Source organism: Antennarius striatus, chromosome 8 (assembly GCF_040054535.1).
Source record: "Antennarius striatus isolate MH-2024 chromosome 8, ASM4005453v1, whole genome shotgun sequence".
Lineage (NCBI taxonomy): Eukaryota > Metazoa > Chordata > Actinopteri > Lophiiformes > Antennariidae > Antennarius > Antennarius striatus.
The window spans coordinates 23,646,550-23,665,861 of record NC_090783.1 but is presented as its reverse complement, the minus strand read 5'-3'; the positions used below and the strand labels follow the sequence as shown (position 1 = coordinate 23,665,861).

The 19,312-nt window shown below is 39.8% G+C and overlaps 2 protein-coding genes across 7 annotated transcripts in view; one reads left to right on the top strand and one right to left on the bottom strand.

Annotated features, from left to right (window-relative positions):
* Window positions 1-1,381: 1,381 nt before the first annotated feature.
* Window positions 1,382-11,875, top strand: LOC137600632 (putative methyltransferase NSUN7). Its single transcript, XM_068322361.1, has 12 exons — window positions 1,382-1,500; window positions 2,440-2,624; window positions 4,141-4,199; window positions 5,029-5,165; window positions 5,313-5,465; window positions 5,911-6,094; window positions 6,378-6,591; window positions 6,686-6,829; window positions 7,658-7,759; window positions 7,899-8,016; window positions 9,153-9,282; window positions 10,975-11,875. Exons 1-12 carry the CDS (start codon window positions 1,382-1,384, stop codon window positions 11,800-11,802), a joined length of 2,373 nt encoding a protein of 790 aa, XP_068178462.1. The 3' UTR covers window positions 11,803-11,875.
* Window positions 11,876-12,576: 701 nt separating this feature from the next.
* apbb2b (amyloid beta (A4) precursor protein-binding, family B, member 2b) overlaps window positions 12,577-19,312 on the bottom strand; it is a 41,275-nt gene continuing 34,539 nt past the window's right edge. For 5 of the 6 annotated variants that reach the window (XM_068320902.1, XM_068320906.1, XM_068320907.1 and 2 more), the window contains 4 exons: window positions 17,692-17,775; window positions 17,499-17,614; window positions 16,791-16,970; window positions 12,577-16,080 (listed from right to left, as the gene is read on the bottom strand). In XM_068320902.1, the coding sequence (XP_068177003.1) occupies window positions 15,910-16,080; window positions 16,791-16,970; window positions 17,499-17,614; window positions 17,692-17,775 (551 nt within the window). In that variant the 3' untranslated portion in view covers window positions 12,577-15,909. The remainder of the gene's footprint in view (window positions 16,081-16,790; window positions 16,971-17,498; window positions 17,615-17,691; window positions 17,776-19,312) is intronic. The other variant, XM_068320905.1, reaches the window with a different exon arrangement.

The following is a 19,312-nucleotide window of genomic DNA, read 5'->3' as shown; positions in this document are numbered from 1 at the left end:
CTACTCGTCCAAAGTGGACTTTCTCTCGCAGAGGATAGAAGCTCTTCGCTCATGGACTCACTGCTGCGTCGTATTCATTCATTAATCCCACTTGTACAGAACAGATACCGCCTTTTTGGAGATTGTGTGAACTTTTGTGGTCATTCTCAACCTTGTGGTTTAAACATCGACGGGTTTTGTAAAAGACGACGTAACAAATCCATGTCGCTTTCAATCGGCCTTTCAATCTTGAAACGTTAACCCTCATGTGTCCGTTTTTTTATGTCAAGTCATGTGACGTCTTTTGGACTCCTAAAACCAATGACTTGACCCTCAGCTTACATACAGCACACCTAAAAGCCTTTAAGTTTCTCCGTTTTTTATGTATGTATGACGATTCTTTTTAAAACGGGCCATTCATTGAAGATGTGCCTTATCATCCAGTGCGCCTTATAGTGCAGAAAATACTGTGTATGCAATACATTATTTTATATTGTGTGCGTGTGTGTGTGTGTGTGTGTGAGTGAGCAGGCGCTGCACAGAAATGAGTGTAGGGTCAGTGAGAGGTGGACCTTTGTCCGGTGTTAAGAGGTCAGGCGATTGGGTGATAATTTATTCATGATGATGTGTCGTAGCTGCTGCCTACTTGCAACAAGAGGAGTGGAGCCATCCACCGTATCCTGCAGCCTCACCGTCTCACACAGAAACTAGATCCTGTCTCAAACGTCAGCCGTGACTAACACGGCGCTTCTTACATTTGCACATCTCAGGTTAAGGTTTTTAAAAAAAAAAAAAAGATTATGATGCATGTTGGTTGAACAGATAGAAGTGTGTGAGAGAGAAGATATAATGTTGACAGACACACTGGATATTAACTTTAAAAAGGTTTTCAGCCAGCAAAGGTAAGGTTTATATGCAGCAGAAAAAAAAGAACTACAGGTCAGTTTCTTTAATGTTGTAATATTTTATTCAACATTTTCTTTCTTTTCTCACGGACCATGGATCTTGATGGAAAATAAGGAAAATTTAGGCAGTTGGTATCTATGAGTGTGCATTGTAGTTTTTTACTTTTTAAAGTCATTTTGGATTGTTTTTAGAAACTTTGCTTAAACAACTTCATCAAATTCTGAAGTGGATCCAGATTAAAAGGACTGATCCTTCTTCTATCATTTTGATGGTGCATGCACCTTGTTGGAATTGAAATTATGGTTAAAAAAAAAAAGTGATGGTTGATCGAATGTCCCCCTTTAATTCCTCCTTCATTCATTCATTTCATTTGTTTGTCCATTTGAGGAATGATTCAATTATGTAATTATTCTTTTGTTCTCTGATTTATTCAATTTTTCACTTGTTTGATCATTTGACTGAAGCAGACTCAGCAGCGGTGGGCTTTAATGACAATATGAATACAAAATCTGAATCGGAAGCCATCGTCTCACCTGAAGACCAGAGCCAACAGACCAGCGACCAATCACATTCATTCCTACCTGCTATTCCCCATGTTAGTTCATCTGTACCTTCAAGTGAGTTATTGGTTTGAAATATCTACCAGTGTGCTGTGATGTTCAGTATTTTCTATAAGGGGCACCTAAAAGCCTTTCATTTTCTCATTTTTTAGAAAAAAGTGTTAAAAGAGACCATTAGTGAAGATCAGTTCTCAGATGCTTTATGCATGAATTTTTTTTAAAATAGCCCATTCATTGAAGGTGCGCCTTATAGTGCAGAAAATACTATACTCACCTGTTGAGGCCTAAAGAAGAAATTTAAAAAACGACAACAAAAAATCACAAGTATTACAAGCAAACCTTGGTTTTCGAACGCTTTGGACATCGAACAAATTGGAATTGGACCAAAAAATTCGGAATTGTTTTGTCGTAGAAGTCGAACAAAATTTTGAAGTCGAACGCCGACTCAAACGCCCACAAAGGTAAAATTTCTTATCTCTATTGTTCTTATGCTTTAACTGTAATCTGCTTTTTATTTTAGTTTACAGTATTCAATAACCTTTCACTTAATTTGCATTCCATTGCCTACGGTACGAGTTACGGTACCGTAAACTTCTGTCCAGAAGACGACGGTAACTCGTACTGAGGCTAACCTGATTACGTCCATGTTTTTTTTTTCTTTCTCTCTCGTGTTTACTTCTTTCTCTTACATTCCTTTTATATGTTTCATTACTATACAATTTAATATATAAATGACATTATGAAATAACATAATAACATGAAGACAGGTCATTTTCTAGCGTCTTGGAACGAATTAAGACCATTTACATTATTTGTAATAGGAATAATGTATTTGGAATTCCAACAAATAACTATTCGAACAGCCTTCAGGAAGAAATTGTGGTTGGAAACCGAGTTCTACTGTACTTAACACTATTGATAATGACACATATTTTCCTTGGATTTTGTTTTTCCACACCTCTTTCTCCTCCTGTTTTTCCACTTTTTCATCCCATCCAGCCCCCTCTCCGTCAGACCGGGTCTACCTGCAAGCAGCAGCTATTTTCCAGCAGCTACAAAGAGAAACGATGACGGGACAGCTTCTGCCTTACAGGAAGAAGACAGACACACCGCTTCCAGAGAGCAGAGACAAACCCACTCAGAGACAGGCCTACCAGCTGGTGTTCAATACACTCAAATGTGTGAAAAAAATCATATTAACAATTATGAAGATCGGCATCCTTCATCCTTGGTTTGATCACTTTAGCATTCCTTCATACTGCATTGGAGACAAGGTTAAACACGCAGTCAGTGGGAAATTCATTTATTTTATTTGGTACTCTACCTCTGCAGGACCTGCCCACCCTTTATAAGGAAGTCTTATCTGTACAATGAATAGGATTGGAGCTGCAGCCTGTAACAACTCCAATATTTACTCTTGAATGGCAGCTTCAGCTGCAGACTGTAGATTAAATACATAGTATACACACACACACACACTTCATTTCACCATGGGACAGCAAATGACTTCAGCTGGACTTAGCAGCAGATGTCTGCATGAGAGGTGATAAGTTGGTGCAAACTAGACGTGCACAAGAAGTCACTTTGAAAACACACAGCAGTTAGCTGCACGTGGATCTGGTTTCTGATAGTTTTGATTTTTCTAGTTTAACATATTACACATAACCTATCAGAGTGCACAAGGTATTTTGCATCAAAGAGAACGATCTTTTATTTCTGCTTTTATCTTCATGGATCACTCTGGATTTTTTTAATTAATTGCATTTATCAGCCTCGTTGCCAACAGCAACAAACAACAAAAAGGTCTGATAAACACATGGTACACAATTGGCAGATGAATGAATGAATGAATGAATGAATGAATGAATGAATGAATGAATAGAATGCACTTTACCTAGCCTACATCCCCTGTTTCAAAAAGTTTAAAAGTTTAAAGTTTAAAAGTTACCCACAGCTGTTTTTTGTACAGCCATTAAGTACTTTGGAGTGGAATAAGTGTGAGATAGATGCTATCAATAGAAGGCAACTTGAGATTCATAGCTCACATGGATCAGTTACAGATTGGATTACAGATTTTTAAACCGCAGCAGCTTGTGTGAACGGACCCTTACGACCCTGTGGGAAATGACCTTTAGACTATGTTTGAGTCTGAATCTAAGATCATTTTTCAAAATGATGTCAAAGGTCCAAAGTTGTTTTTTTGTAATTTCTGAAGCCGCAAAAATGATGCTAGAGTAAATACTGTCATTTTTCATTTGCAGAAGAACCACAAATAAAACTTTAGTATTATTGTTTTCCAGATTCTCCTGAAGTAGAAGCAGAAATTACCAACAAACCTTAGAAAAGGAGATTTATTCATTTGTTAGTTTGTTTTTTGTAATGAAGTGAGCATTCTATTAAAAAATTAATGAAAAAATATAAATGCTTTAAATTATACAAAGAATTATATGATATGATATGATATATATTATTTATTTTAATTAATTTATACATATATATATATATATATATATAATATTACATATATATTAATATAATTATATTATATAAATAAAATTTCCCCATTTGAGGGATCAATAAAGTGTAAATTTAATTTAATTTAGATAAGAATGACATTAGATTCTTTTGTATAAAGCACCCATTGGATAGTTAGAGTTCTTGTTTTTGTTAATTAACAATGATGTTTTTTTCCCAGACCAAACTTTACTGGAGGACATGATAGCTGACAGTCGTTTCCATACAAGGCAGCAGATTGTGAGTCCCTATAGACCTAACACGAGTGGTCACGAGCCCAAATCTGATTAAAAAACATTCAACAACCTGACTGTTAAACTGTTCGGGAGTTGTCTGTCATCGATTCATAAAGCTGAGCGCTTTGGTCTCCATATGAACGTGATCCTTCAGAATATTTTAAAATAAACAGTTAAAAGCCATTTGTATTCAGAAGTGATGCATACAGGAGACAGGCAGACACTATTTCTAACTGGCAGACTGAAAATGACACCATAAAACACTGTGCAATGACACATACATTGACAAATAGTCACAATTAATTGTGTGTGTGTGGGGTGTGTGTGTGTTTGTGGCTTTATCGAGGGACAGGTAAAACAGAGTAGGCTTTTTGCTATAAAAGCTGCCACACACATTTTTTAACTGAAACATATTCCTCCTCCGCAGTTTGTATGTTATTATAATGTTATGTTATAATAACATTATATATATATATACATAATTTATATGATTATACATCATTTTTAGAATTTTAAGGCATTTTTAGAATTTTAAGTAACATCACTAAACACTGTGGATGAGCTACTCAAAAAAAACAAAAAGTTATTCAGCGTATAAATTATTGGAAAGAAAACAATTCTTTATATTCTGGAAAATAAAGAAAATAAATGTTTCAGTGCAACTGCTTCAAACAAATGATCATAATTAACATTTCATTTATAGCCTCCGTGTGTGTTCATCCAAACCTTACAGAGTATTGAGCCTTACATGAACTATATTTAAATATTTGATAAGATTTGATAATCAATTCAAATCTTTTTTGATGGGTAATAATAATGACTATGTTTGATAGTCCAGCGATTTGCTGCCGCTGGCGATGGTCATGCTGTTCGACTACCAGGACAGACGTTTTTTACCTCGTAAACATTCATCACAGGAAGAGGAGGAGACTCTGCAGGAAGTCAGGGACCTGGAGAGGAAGATGCTGAGGTGTGCCAAAACGCTGACATCACAAATCCAACTTCTTTTACAACCTTGAAATTGTTTTTTCCAACTGTATGCATTCTGTTAAATGTGTAAATCACCTGTAACTTTTCCAGAAGGGATGGAATAATTTGTGTGTTTGATCGTTTACAGGTGTGAGACCAGACTGGCAGCATCGCTCGCTCGCTGCAGAGTGATGCTGAATCTGAAGAGCGTCTCCCGATTTCTCTCTGAGCCAATCAGGACCAAACAACACAGGGCAAAAAATCTACCCCTTTACGCTTGGGTCAATCCTCTGAAGGCCAGGCACGCTCTTTGCCCTTTGTTCCATTAAACTGCTGTACTTAAGAGGGTACAATTATTGTCTGGCTCTTCCTTTTGTGGCACGTCCTGTTCTTCTAACATCATTTATTCTTTCACGTGCCTGAATGGTGACAAAAAATGACCAGAAAGGGATTTTATGCGAAAGGAAATTACCGACACACTGAGTTTAATGTGGTGGATTTATTATTACAGTAACAAGGTGTGTGAATTTCGACGGGCTCAGCATTCTTCAAACTTTAGGGTGACTCATAACTGCGTAACTCTAAGTATTGCAAGATCATTCACCAGGAAACACTTGTTGTTTGTGTCAGGAATGCCTTTGAGTCACAGAATCTGTTCTACACAGGTGTTAGGTCTATAATAGGACAGATCACGTCTCTGTAAAGATAAAACCTTCAAGCTGAGGTGTTAAATCTCTCCTCTGCAGCGTTGAAGAAATGATTCAAGCGTTACGAAGCGCTGGCTTGTGTGACGTGAAGGAAATGAGCGATCTCAGGGAGGTGGCTTTCTGCAGAGACCCCCTCTGTCCCGACACGCTGGTCTTCACCCCCCAGCTTCACCGTCTGCTCCAACACAGCAGCTTCACAACTCCACGTGTTCTCAACGTGCAGGTCTGGTGGAAAGATTACTCTAATAAATGTAGAAGTCAAAGTATTCCTGTTTGATTGTTGCTTTATGAATGTATTCTAATCTGAGCATGAGACCACTGCCAGCATTAATGTCAATTGTTTTTCTTAAATTTTCCAGCAAACCATTGATCACAAATTACTTTATAATTTTTTTTTATTGGCTGACTCACTTTTTAATAGTTCATGACTCCCTAAAATGCATTCTTGTTGGATACTTTTATTCACACAGACATGTTTGATAAAATAACTGTTCATCTCCATGCAGGACAGGAGCCTGTGCGTGGCAGTGAGCGTGTTGCGCCCCCTGTTGTTTGAAAACGGTGACGTGTTGGTGGCGGGGTCCTTCTCGGCCGTGACTGTGGCCCACGTAGCTGTCGTGGCTGCTGCCCGATCCGGCAGAGTGTTGGTGTGCGGGGCCGATCGCACGCCGTCACAGACGGAGGAGATACAAGAAGTGCTCGCACACATGGAGATCAAAAGTGAGACTAAAGTCGTTAAAAAAAAAAGTTCATAATCACTCAGATGTTTGGACTCTTTCCATTTTCCTGCTGTTAATCTACACATTCGTTGCAGACGTCCGAGTCCTGTCAGAGACGTTCTGTGGTTTGCATGAGTCGGATGCCGCTGTCCAAAGGTTAAAGGTCATCCTGGTGCTTCCTCAGTGCTCCTGCTCTGCCCTCAGTGACCCCGTGCCCACCATGTATGAGGAACGTGGAGGTGGGTCACAGCTCCCCATTATGTCATCTAAAATCAATGGAGAATGAAATCTAGAAGAAGGAATCTAATTTGTTTCATGATGTATATACCTGTATATATATATATATATATATATATATCAGTGGGTACGGAACGTATTCAGACCCCTTTAAATTTTTCACTCTTTGTCTCATTGCATCCATTTGCTAAAATCAAAATAGTTCATTTTATTTCTCATGAATGTACACTCTGCACCCCATCCTGACAGAAAAAAACAGAAATGCAGAAATTTTTGAAAATTTATTAAAAAAGAAAAACTGAAATATCACATGGTCGTAAGTAGACCCTTTGCTCAGTATTGAGTAGAAGCACCTTTTCGATCCAGTACAGCCTTGAGTCTTCTTGGGACGCTTTGACTGTATTGTGAGCTGCTGGGTCTTATATAGACAGGTGTGAGCCTTTCCTAATCAAGTCCAAACAGGTTCATTGAACACAGCTGGACTGCAATGAAGGAGTAGAAACATCTCAAGGAGGATCGGAGGAAATATGTTAAATATGAGCGTCACAGCAAAGGGTCTGAGTACTTATGACCATGTGATATTTCAGTTTTTTCTTTTTTTAATAAATTTGCAAAAATTTCTACATTTCTGGGGGTTTTTTTCTGTCAACATGGGGTGCAGAGTGTACATTCATGGGAAATAAAATGAACTTTTTTTGATTTTAGCAAATGGCTGCAATGAAACAAAGACTATATACTATATATATATATATATATATATATATATATATAGATATGTTTGATCTTAGTTGTAAATCTATACTATTATAATATGATGATTCTGTTGACAGACTGGGATCTGCTGCCAGATTTGTCCCAGGGTTCTGTGTCGCAGAGAAAAATAGAAGCAGTGTCCTCTCAGCAGGGACGACTCCTAGCACACGCTCTGTCCTGTGAGTGCACATGGAATGGTAGATGCTGAGTTATCTAAAGCAATGAAACACAAACTTGTGTGTTATACAGTGTGTAAGGTGTTGGCACAGACATAAACGACAATAATCAGAACAAATAATTATTCTTTTCTCCTGCCAGTCCCAAAGGTTCAGACGGTGGTTTACTGCACACGCTCACTTTATCCTGAGGAGAATGAACAACTGGTGAAAAGAGCGCTAGAGAAAATGCACACCCATCCCAAACTGCTGCCTTTCAGGTACACACACACACACACACACACACACACACACACACACACACACACACACACACACACACACACACACACACACACACAGACACACACACACACACACACACGCACTCTCATTCCCTATTTAAATTAATTCCCTCTATTCAGTTGATTTAATTACTCAATTGACTTTGCATCACTTGTCCACCCCCCCCACCCCCTCCAAGCCACAAACGAAATGAGATGCCTCCACGTATTTGTGTGTGTTTTTTTTATTCTCCTGGTCATAAATCAGTCAATGAAGGTTGTTAGAAAAAAAATTAATTCTGGTTGCATTTAATGGAAAACCAGAAAGTTGAATGCAAGTCTGCCCTGTTTCACAGCGACCACCGGGTTGCAACGGCGACGAACGAGATAGAAGTTAACTGGTTCTTCATTCCAATTCAAAAAGACTTACTTTGCAGTGTTCAAAAAAAGTAGGAAAAATGTGCACTGCTTTAAAAAAAAACCTTGTTTTCCAATGAAATGAAGCACCAGAGATCAATTTGGGGGCAATACGATTTGAATGCAGTGTAGTTGGACATCTGGCAGCTGTGTGAAATTAATTAAAAGGAGTATAATATGGGACCTTTAATCTTAATCCACTCTGTGATTAAATGTGTTAATCCGTGCCGTGCCGGCTTTCTGACACAAGATTCAGAAAAGCTCCACCGAATGTTTATGTGTGATACAGAAATGAAAAAAGAAACGGTGTCTTTAATGTTAAAATAAATGCTGACTCAGCACCAAATAATAATGAAGTCTCTTTTTGTGTTTTATTTCCACCTTGAACATCCACCGTTATCAGCAGCGTGTGACGTAGTTATTTTCAAGAATGAAGCGTCTCACTGATAATTTACATGACAATGAAAATTCATCATCATTGAATTTGGACTGAATTGAATGAAGTGGTGTTTTGATCAGATAACAGTTTGATCGTGTTGAGGACATTAACACACAGAGTAACACACATGAGCAGCACCACAGTAAAAAATAAATGCAGTTCCTGTTGTTGCTTTGAAATTAATTCAAAATTATGTATTACTTTTACTTATTAATTCATTTGACTGGATTTAATGGTGAATAATCCCTGATAATCTGTGGTGGTGCTGCCCTCATAGGGTTAACGGTCCCATTTTCCCTGAGGACTCCCAGTCAGAAGACACACCAGACTCAACAGACTCCAAGTTCTTCAGACTGGAACCATCCCAGTTCACCAACGGCTGCTTCGTCGCACGTCTGTCCCGACAGGTGAGACGCCAGGGGGGGGGGGGGGGTGTGAAAACATGTGGGATGTGGGGTATGAAAGGGTTAAAGTGTTAGGAGTCAAAAATTCAAGGTTGTGTTTTAAGATGGTAAAGTAAAATAGTAAAATAGTGTGTGTGTGTGTGTGTGTGTGTGTGTGTGTGTGTGTGTGTGTGTGTGTGTGTGTGTGTGTGTGAGTGCTTTGTAAGGAGACCTTCCATTTGTGCTGAGACTGCACTCTTTTACTGTCGGCTGGAAGGCTGGTCTGATCTGCTTGTCTGCGTACACACACACACACACACACACACACACACACACACACACACACACACACACACACACACACACACACACACAATTGTCTTGTTTCATCACCTCATTACTTCATCTCTTTGGCCCCCACCTCTATTTTTTTTATCTTGCTCCACTCAAACATGAAAAATAAATAAAATAAAAGGAAATAAGGAAATAAGACGCTGCTCTTAAAACTGGGACGCTGGTGCAGGGAAGAGATTGTGATGTGTGTGTGTGTGTGTGTGTGTGTGTGCAAGTGGGAGTATATCAATACAACCACACACACACACACACACACACACACACACACACACACACACACACACACACACACACACACACACACACACACACACAAACATGTGGGGGAGGGCTTGTTCACCTGTCCAGTGGCATTGCAATAATTTAAAATCTAATTTAGTATAATTAGATCAATGTTCACTCTCACAGTTAATCAAATCACAGCAGAGCTGTGTGTGTGTGTGTGTGTGTGTGTGTGTGTGTGTGTGTGTGTGTGTGGTCACACCGGTCTAACCGCTGCAGAGCACCTGGACGGTAGCGTCTTTATGACGTCGATGCTAACATGTTTTTGTTTTGCTGGTAAAATCGACCTGAACCGGACTGTTTTTAGCTCGCTCATATTTCCTTACTGTCCCCATTCAGAAAGTTCTACATCTTATTGTGGTTAATTAAAATTCTTAATACAGTATTTTCCACATTAAAAGCCTTTCATTTTCTCAAACACCGACAGTTTCCTTATATATGAAAAAGGTTTTAATATAAGCCATTCATTGAGGGTGCGCCTTATAGTGCAGAAAATACCGTAATTGTATTATCTATATTTTGCATGCGCCTGGAGATTGTTCACATTAGTACAGTATTTGAAATAATGGGATAATTAATTTTACGTTTGTCTGTTTTGAAGCACGCATTCCCATTCCAGCGTCACGCAGACAGTGAACATGGTTATAACAACATACCTGTTACACTTCAGCATGTTAGCTCTGGCTGTGCATGCATGTTAAAGCATGCTGACAGCAGCATTTAACTACCAACTGTGCTCACCTACAGCTTCACAAGCTGCTTGCTTGGCTGTAAAATTTTCTCACCAAAGGGAAACAGGGAGATTTGTTAAGTGGCATGTGACAGCAGTGACTGTCGTGTTGCCTTTCAAATTAGGCTCTATCCCACATTCTGCTCCGTTGAGCCGTAAAAGCCATTAAATCCTCGCCGTCTCTTCCTCCTCTGAAGGTTCACTTTATAGCCGTGCCTCATTTCTATAAAACTGTTTAGCTGTAAAGATCTCCTTGTTGTTACGTCACCCATGAGGCCGGTGGATTTAATGCCTTGTTTCTTCCACAAATCTTAAACTGGCCTTGCTCCTTTTTTTTATTTTTTATTCAGGCAGATCCCACTAAGGTGGAAACAGTCCAAGATGTGTTGGCGAGGGCAGCGGCGAAGGGCCTTCTGGGGGGGTTATTTCCTGAACAAACAAAAACTGGTAAAAAGGGGAAAAGCAGGAAGGATCGCGTGGCTTCAGCCGGCAGTAATAATTCATCCACCTCCGACCAGGAGAAGGATGAGGATGGAGAAGGTCCGGTCTCACCTTCAGGGTGTGAAGAGAAGAGAAGTGGGGAGAAAGATGAAGGGGAAAAAGAAGCAAAGAAGAGGAAAGGTCTTAAGCGAAAGGTGAAACGACAGTCGAAACAAACGAACAGGACTAAGCATCGCTCTAAAGACAAGAAGGAACCCAAAAAGAGAAGACTCACCCAGTTCAGTCACAACAGGCATACGACGAAAAGTAAGCCGAGGAGAATCCCTCGTCTCACGCTGACCTTAATGTCCTCCATGAAACCATCCAGCCACTTGTCTCCAATCGCAGCCCTCGCACACAAGATAAGCGACAGCCCGACCGTTAAATCACAGCAGACTGTCACTGGCATCAATTCTCCGGCTCGCCTCCCTCCACCGACCCCCCACGCAGGAGCAGAGAAACAGAAAGGAGCGACTAAACCACAAAGTCTGCTTAAGACCAAAGGGAAAACGACCCAACTGAAGACAGAGGTGGTGAAAAAGGACACGTCAAAGCCTGCAGGTGTTGTTCTACCACCCATTCCCTCCCAGCGCACCAGCACCAGTTCTCCCCTCAGGCTTCATTCCCAGGCTCCCGACATTCAGCTGGTCCAAACATCTGCATCATCTTCCTCATCACTGTCTCAACCTGGATTATAGAAAGGTGTTCATTGAGGTGTTAAATGACATTTTTGGCATGTTTTAAAACTTAAAAAACATTTTTTAGATTATAAGATAGTAATATTTACAAGTAATAAAATTTATAGAAATTCCAAAATATTTGTTATTTTCTCATTTGTTCATTTCCAGTCCTAAGATTGATTTTCATTTCAGAGACAGATATAAAATAAAAACCAAACAAAAACAAGTGGTGATCTGATTTTTGTTGGTTCAAACATACAAAAGGAAAAATTGAAAAACAATTATTAAAATGTATCCAAACAGGAATAAAATAAATTTTTTATGGAAGTATTAATTTTCATTTCCTGTTTTGTATAATAAATAATAAAATCACCGTAAAATATGAAAAGCATGAAAAAACAGTCAGATATCCACCCACCTTTTAACTTTAACTTCATCCTCTGTGGGGTGATTTTCAGTGTGTCCCACACACATCCTGAAGTAACCACCAAAGTGCCATAAGAAGAAATAAAACAATTTTAAATATTACAGTAAATTAAATTGGACACTTAGATTAAATAATTTTTACTCAAAAATTGCCCAATTTAAAACAAAATCACATTGCCCCAGTGTAAGAATGTTTCCTTCAGTCAAAAGAGGTAAAGATACATTTAGAATTTAACTGGTTTTGAATATCTAGACTCGTGTTAAGTGTGACACAGACTGTATATCCTTATGTTAAATAGCTTATAGCTTATGTTGACTTATAAAAAGTAGATGCTGTCTTAATGCACACACACAGAACAGCCAGACTTTTATTGATACTGTTTAATCTCACAATTGATTACATTGATAGTGTACAAATCAGTGAGCAGCAAACGGAAGACAACACATTCATCTGTGGGAAGTTGTTATATATGTGTGTGAGTGTTGCACATAAACACTGGGAGTCCACCAGCCGTTTACACCATCCTCCTCTTCATCCTCCTCTTCATCCCAGCTCCAGGTGCGCGGCACAAGGTGAACACATTTATTTATCTGCAAAGCTGAGCTCGTTTTGTAAGCCTTGTGATTTTTTACCGGAGACTTGAGACAACAACGACAGAGAAAAGAGTGTTTACTTGCTCCAACTAATAAAATCAGTATATACTTTTTATAAAATAGAATAAATAAAATAAGAACTATTTCTGTTCAGTACATACAGTCGCTCTTTCAATCATCCATGGGCATGCGAGGCTTTTACAACTCCATTTATCAAGAGCAAAAGAATGCATAGTTTAATTACTCAGTCAAATTCAGTATGAATTAAATTGACAGCTGTGAAATCTTCAACTCTTTCATTATTTGCCCTCATTTTTTTCCCATATCTACAATGATGTTTATTATTACTTTACCCTTTGGCCATTTTTGGTGAGTTTTCAAAAAAAAAAAAAAGCAATTTCTTACAAGAAAATAATAGAAAACAACATTCAAAATGATAACATAGCTTATAACAATGATTAATGCCAAAAGAATCTAATAGATGTTATGAACGCGCACGTTTTTGTCATTTCATTCACATTTGTGACTAAAGAGGTGATACAGCTTCATTTCCTCATCAGAATCAGAATTCCATTCCTGACTCCTTCAGCCTGCGTGGAATGATGGAAACAAGCCAGATGAAGCTACAGATGATGCTAACGATTGTTCTCCAAGTCATTCCTCCCCCCCCGATCCATAAAGCTATTCATCAGTGGAGGAGTCACCACTGGAAATGCACAGCATTTTTTAATGAACTAACTCACCGATTCCAAATAGAAGTTAATGATGGCGGCTTCTCATTGTAAACCAGTGACCGATTTAGGCATTCAAATTAAATCTGTTCAGCTCATTAATCGAACAATTGCTCTAGGATATGTTGAAGACGTTGTCCTTGTTGGGATTTCTACTGCCATTTTAAAAACAGATTGTTACATACATGAGCTAAAGCTAAATTAAACTCCTGTTCATTTGAAGCATAGACTCAGTTGGCCCTGGTATTATAAAGTAAAAGAAAAAAAAAAGATTTCTAATGTAACCCAGTTTGGTTATTTTGCTTACATGTTTGGACAACCGAGATAGTCTGAATTTATTGATATTTTCAAGCAGTAAATGTTTTCAGGAAGAGGACAAATCAACATTTGGACCAACCAGTCAAGCTGATGAACAGTTCAGAGCTGCTAGAATAAAAATTACAGAATTTTCCACACTATAAGGCGCACCTTAAAGCTTTAATTTTCTCAAAAACTGACAGTGCACCTTATAATCAAAGTGTGCCTTATTTGTGGGGGAAAAAAAGTTTTAAAATAGACCATTCATTATAGTCCAGTGTGCCTTATAGTGTGGAAAATACTGTAACTGCTAACAAAGTAGCATCCAGGACCATCTTACACTAGAGAATGCTACATGGAGAAAAACTGCTAACACGGGTAAATTTGTTTCTGTTTTCTTTCAGGCGACCAATAAACCCCCCCAAAATTACAATGAGCCACAGGAAGCTAGTTAGCCTGCCTTGGTAAGACTTACAGTTTACAAGTTTACAGAGAAACAGACAGTATAATCAGAATAATTGGTCGATAATGGTCTTGCTTTGGCCCTTAGTGCAATGATTCACCATGTGAAACAGTGCTTTCTGCACTTTAAGGCGCACCTTCAATGAATGGCCTATTTCAAAACCATTTTCATACATAAGGCGCACTGGATTATAAGGCGCACCGACCGCCTTATAGTGCGGGAAATACTGTAATCTGAATTTGACAGTGTGGGCACATCCAGGGATGGCTCTCAAATCATGATCAGATGTTCACTCTGGTACTTCTGGAGTTGTTAGCGTATATTGAAGCCAATCAGATGTGCGATAAGGGGCTCACAGCGCAGAAATGAGATTGGTGCGGAAACAGAGAAGTGAACTTGTCGCGCTGATGAAGTCGTACAGTAAGGAAGCAGGCAATGAAAAAAACAGAAGGAGCGTTCAGGTGAACAGAATCCTGGAGGGGAAAGTCCATGAATGTGAGCCGGCACGCCTCTCTGCTGGTGTTCCTCTTCAAAAACAGTCGGGACAGGAGGAGAAACCAAGGCTCTCTCCTCAGCTTGTGGACAAAATCGTTGACACAACGCCTACATAGAAAAAAACAACACTCGCCTCACGTTTTCTACCGCTGCCGATCCTCTGCCGTTGGTGGAGATGAAGTCTCTGGAGACTGATGTGAAGGCAGGGGGGTTTAAGCAAATGATCAGTCTTAGTTTCCTCCAACATGTGGATCAAAAGCAGCAGCGGAGGGAGGGGGGATACTCGTTCCATCCCACGATTTTATCCTCCATTATGGCTATGATGTGTCTTTTTTTTCTCTCCAAATGATTAACAAAAAAAAGTAAATATATAAGGGACGCTTCGGGTGAAGTGTCACCCCTCGTTTAGACCCTTCAGGTTTATTCTGGTACAGTTGAGGAGAAAAAGAAAAACAATAATTATTAGAATAAAGAAAAAAACCGACGGGGCTTTGAGTTTCTCTCTTCTTCAGTCTCTGAAAGCAGCAGCGGTGAGTCCATACGGTGGTTCACTTTATACAAAAGTTCATGCAGGTGTACTCGAACGCATCAGAGTGGGTCTGACAGGTTCTTCAGTCAGTAGCAGCTTCCTTCTTTTCACTAGTGACGCTGACAATTGTGATGTCTCTTTCCTTCCATTTACACCATGTTCTAGTCTACTGGGGGGGTAAGAGAGAGGGTGGGGGTCACTACAGACGAACAGGACAACCGGTTGGATGACAAGGTGTTGTTTTCCAGGTGTGTGAGGTCATGCAAGCACAAACACAAAGACACTTAAAGCACAAAGAGAAGCGGCTTGGGCACACTCTGGTCTCTGCTCTCTTCTCTTTACTTCCCCTCTGGTGGGGGGGAAGGGGCAAATTCACCTTTCTGAAGGGGGTTTCTCTGCGTCTGTGGGATTAGTCTCTATTTGCTCCGTTACTTTAATGAAACCGATTTGAGTTGCTGCTCAGGAGCCGATAAACTCTGGCGTGAAATTCCAATTTTACACTAGAGAAGTTGAAGGGACGACGATCCCAGGACTTTGATGTGTTTCCATGGCTACCAGGGTCAGAGATCGTTAGTGATGCTCAACAACGGTTACTGCGGCAACTCAGTGACGGGTCTCTTGTGTTTGAGGGTGTCTATGAGCGACAGGACGCCCCTCTTCACGCTGGTGGACACCCGACGGGACACCGAGTCGCTGGGGGGTGACGAGCCACAGGCCTTCTGGGAAAGGGGTCTGGCCACCAAACACTTGTGATACCTCAGCTGGAAGAGAGGACAGGAACACAGAGTTACAGCTGCTGAGGGGAGGTGTGTTTCTCTCACTTCACACACACACACACACACACACATACACAGCTGGGCTGGTAGAGGCGGCGAGCTGGGATCGATAGCAGTGATTGATGATTCTAGTCGCTGTGAATCATAGTTATGGTCGCCATTCATAGCGCGCGCGCGTGTGTGTGTGTGTGTGCGCGCTTACATGTGGATATATATCTAAAGTTCGGATGTGTGATCAATAGTAACACCCAGCAGTCCACTCATCTTGTGACTCTCTCACACACACACACACACACACACACACACACACACACACACACACACACACACACACACACACACACACACACACACACACACACACACACACACACACACACACACACACGAGGAAGATGAGAGAAGCCCCACAGAGGACACTCTGGGTTCAGACACTGAAGATCATAATGATAAAATAAAAATAGTTTCATGTGTCCTCATTGGATAAACAATGTGTAAAACAATCTAAAAATAATATTAAAGGATAGTTTGTCATTACTTCCAGCTTGAATCCATTATATCACTATTACACTCTGCACTTTCCTTAATTTAACCAACAATTTCACATTCATATATTTCTTACCAAACCCTCTCGTGACTGGAGTATCTGAACTTTTTAGTTTGAACTTTTTGTGTTTTGTCTCTGAGCGACTCACCATACACGCAGCCTGCACGGCTTCAGACACGTTCCCCGCGTTGGGCTCACACCAAAACACGTGACAGTCGAAACGATGGCTGCCAGCATCCATGACGAAGGCAAACGTGTGCACGTCACGGCCGACGCCCATGAAAGACAGGAAGCGAACACGGCACTCCACCAGCACTTCCGCTTCATCCTGGTCACAAATTCATCAAATGGTGTAAGACATTTGTTAGGATTAAACAGGAATGAAAATACATCACTTATAAATCCAATTTTATACATACGATGGAGATCAGATCAATTTCTTATTTTAAAGATGAAATCCAATACAATCCACTTTATTTACATGGCACAATTTAAATAAACACAAGGTTTTTCAAAGTGCTGCACAGTCACTTGATAAAAACACAACAGACGCGCCATAAAACCATGAACATAATGCAGTTAAATAAAATCAAATAAGAGACCAATAAAATAACTTAAAATAAGTTAAAATCTGAAATAAAATCAGATAAAAACAACAAAATAATGTGCAATAATATACAATACACTCAAACGTTTTCTCATAGTTTTATCTTTTTATGTTATCCAATGAGCTTTTTGTCAAAAAAATACAATATCAAAATAAATAACAAACTGACAGATTTATCTTTTTGCATTGACATTGTTTATCATATTTTTGGGGGTTCGGGGTAGTAGTTGGGGTAGTTGTGTGCCTGACCTTGTCTTTGCTGATGGTGACAGTTGCATCTGCCACATTGAGTGCAACTGGTGTCCAGTCCTCTTTGTTGGAAGAACCGATCAAACTATCGATGGCGCCGTTCAGTATGTCCATACCTGCAGCACAGGATGTTAAAAAACAAATTAGCATACAGGTAATACAGGTGGATCATTACAAATGGTGTCAAACTCACCTATTGGTCTGGCCACAGGTAACATTCCCAGGTAGAGCACCTGAAACTTCTGCACCAGCTCCGTCTTGGGTGTGGGGAACTCTGCTGGGGGAGAAGCACCGTATGCATTAAGAAGGATCTCATAAGAACACGTATTAAACTGTGAGTAAACAACCAACACACATTTACAGCAGGCTCCCCAGTCTAGCTTGCGATTTAGTATTTGGACACTGACCAGGCTCTTACTGCCCAATCTGTCCCAGTTTTCCAGCTCTAGTAACAGATCCAAGCAACACAATTTACTGAAAACTGTAATGGATGAGATGTCGAGTGATTTAAGTTTGTTTGGTAACCTCGTCCAAACACAAATCATTTTTTTCTCTCCCCTTCAATTGTAAAAAAACAAACATTTTATGCTCTAAAACTGGATTCTAAAAATGTTTTTAGGTTCTCCGGGTTCCTCCCACCTCCAAAAACATGTGACTTAGGTGAATTTGGACACACTAATTTGTCCGTAAGTGTGAATGTGAGTGAATGATTGCCTATTTGCGGCCCTGCGATGAACTGGCGACTCATCTAGGGTGTACCCCGTCTCTCACCTGTAGCCAGAAGGGATAGGCTGAGGTATAACCAGCAACCAGTATTTCAGAATGATCGGAATCGCCTCATCTTCAAGATGGAAAAAATGATTTTAGGCGACAGTATGTGCTGATACTCGCAGCTCCCACAGGTTCCTGAACGCAACATTCTCATAGCTGCTCTGCCATTGGCTATTACCTAGCATCCTGGCATCCCATTGGCTAAGAGGGACCTCTGTGTGGAGCTAGATAGGTGTCTATGCAGCGTCCTCGTCATTCGGCCCTCGACCCATGAGGTGTTCTCATAGTTTTACGTAAATATATTAACTTTTAGAGTATTCACTATGGACCCCAAGAAAGTGATGGAAAAGAAAAGAAGGAGGAAAAGAGGTTTTTTTGTCCGTACAAAGCAAGAGATGATAGAAAAGCCTGAAAAAGGGATGCGTTTGGTTGATCTCCCCAAAGAATATGGCCGTAATGCATCTACAATCACCACGTTATTAAAACAAAAGGAAGTTTAAGGAGTTTAAGGCATCGCGTGGGTGGTTGGAGAAGTTCAGAAGGAGGACTGGAATTCACTGTGTTGTTCATGGGGGGGCAAGAGGGCATGAACCAAAGAGGGCAAAAAACAATGAGGACAGCAGTTAAAAGGTAAATGACCGTCATTATTATTCTTTATTCTTTGTTTTTTACGTTATACACAACTCTCATTTATTGTGTAATAATCTAATCGTAACATGTATTTGTTACACGTTTTGATGAATTTTTATGCTTTATAAAACATTTATGTCTGAATTTTTGGGGCTTGGAATGGATTAGGACATTTGCATGGAAAACGTGTCTCTACTTACGAAATTTTCTACTCATGTAATTTCTTCCAGAACCAATTAGTTTTGTAAGTAGAGGTACCACAGTACTTGTTTTTATTAAATTGGCATGTTGTAATTTATAATATAGAAATTGGACTGGCTTAAAATGTGAAGTCTCAATTTGCACTTCACGTTTGTCATGTCGGTTTTTCATTGGAAGCAGAAACAGATGGTGTTGGTGTTTTGTCAAGCTGT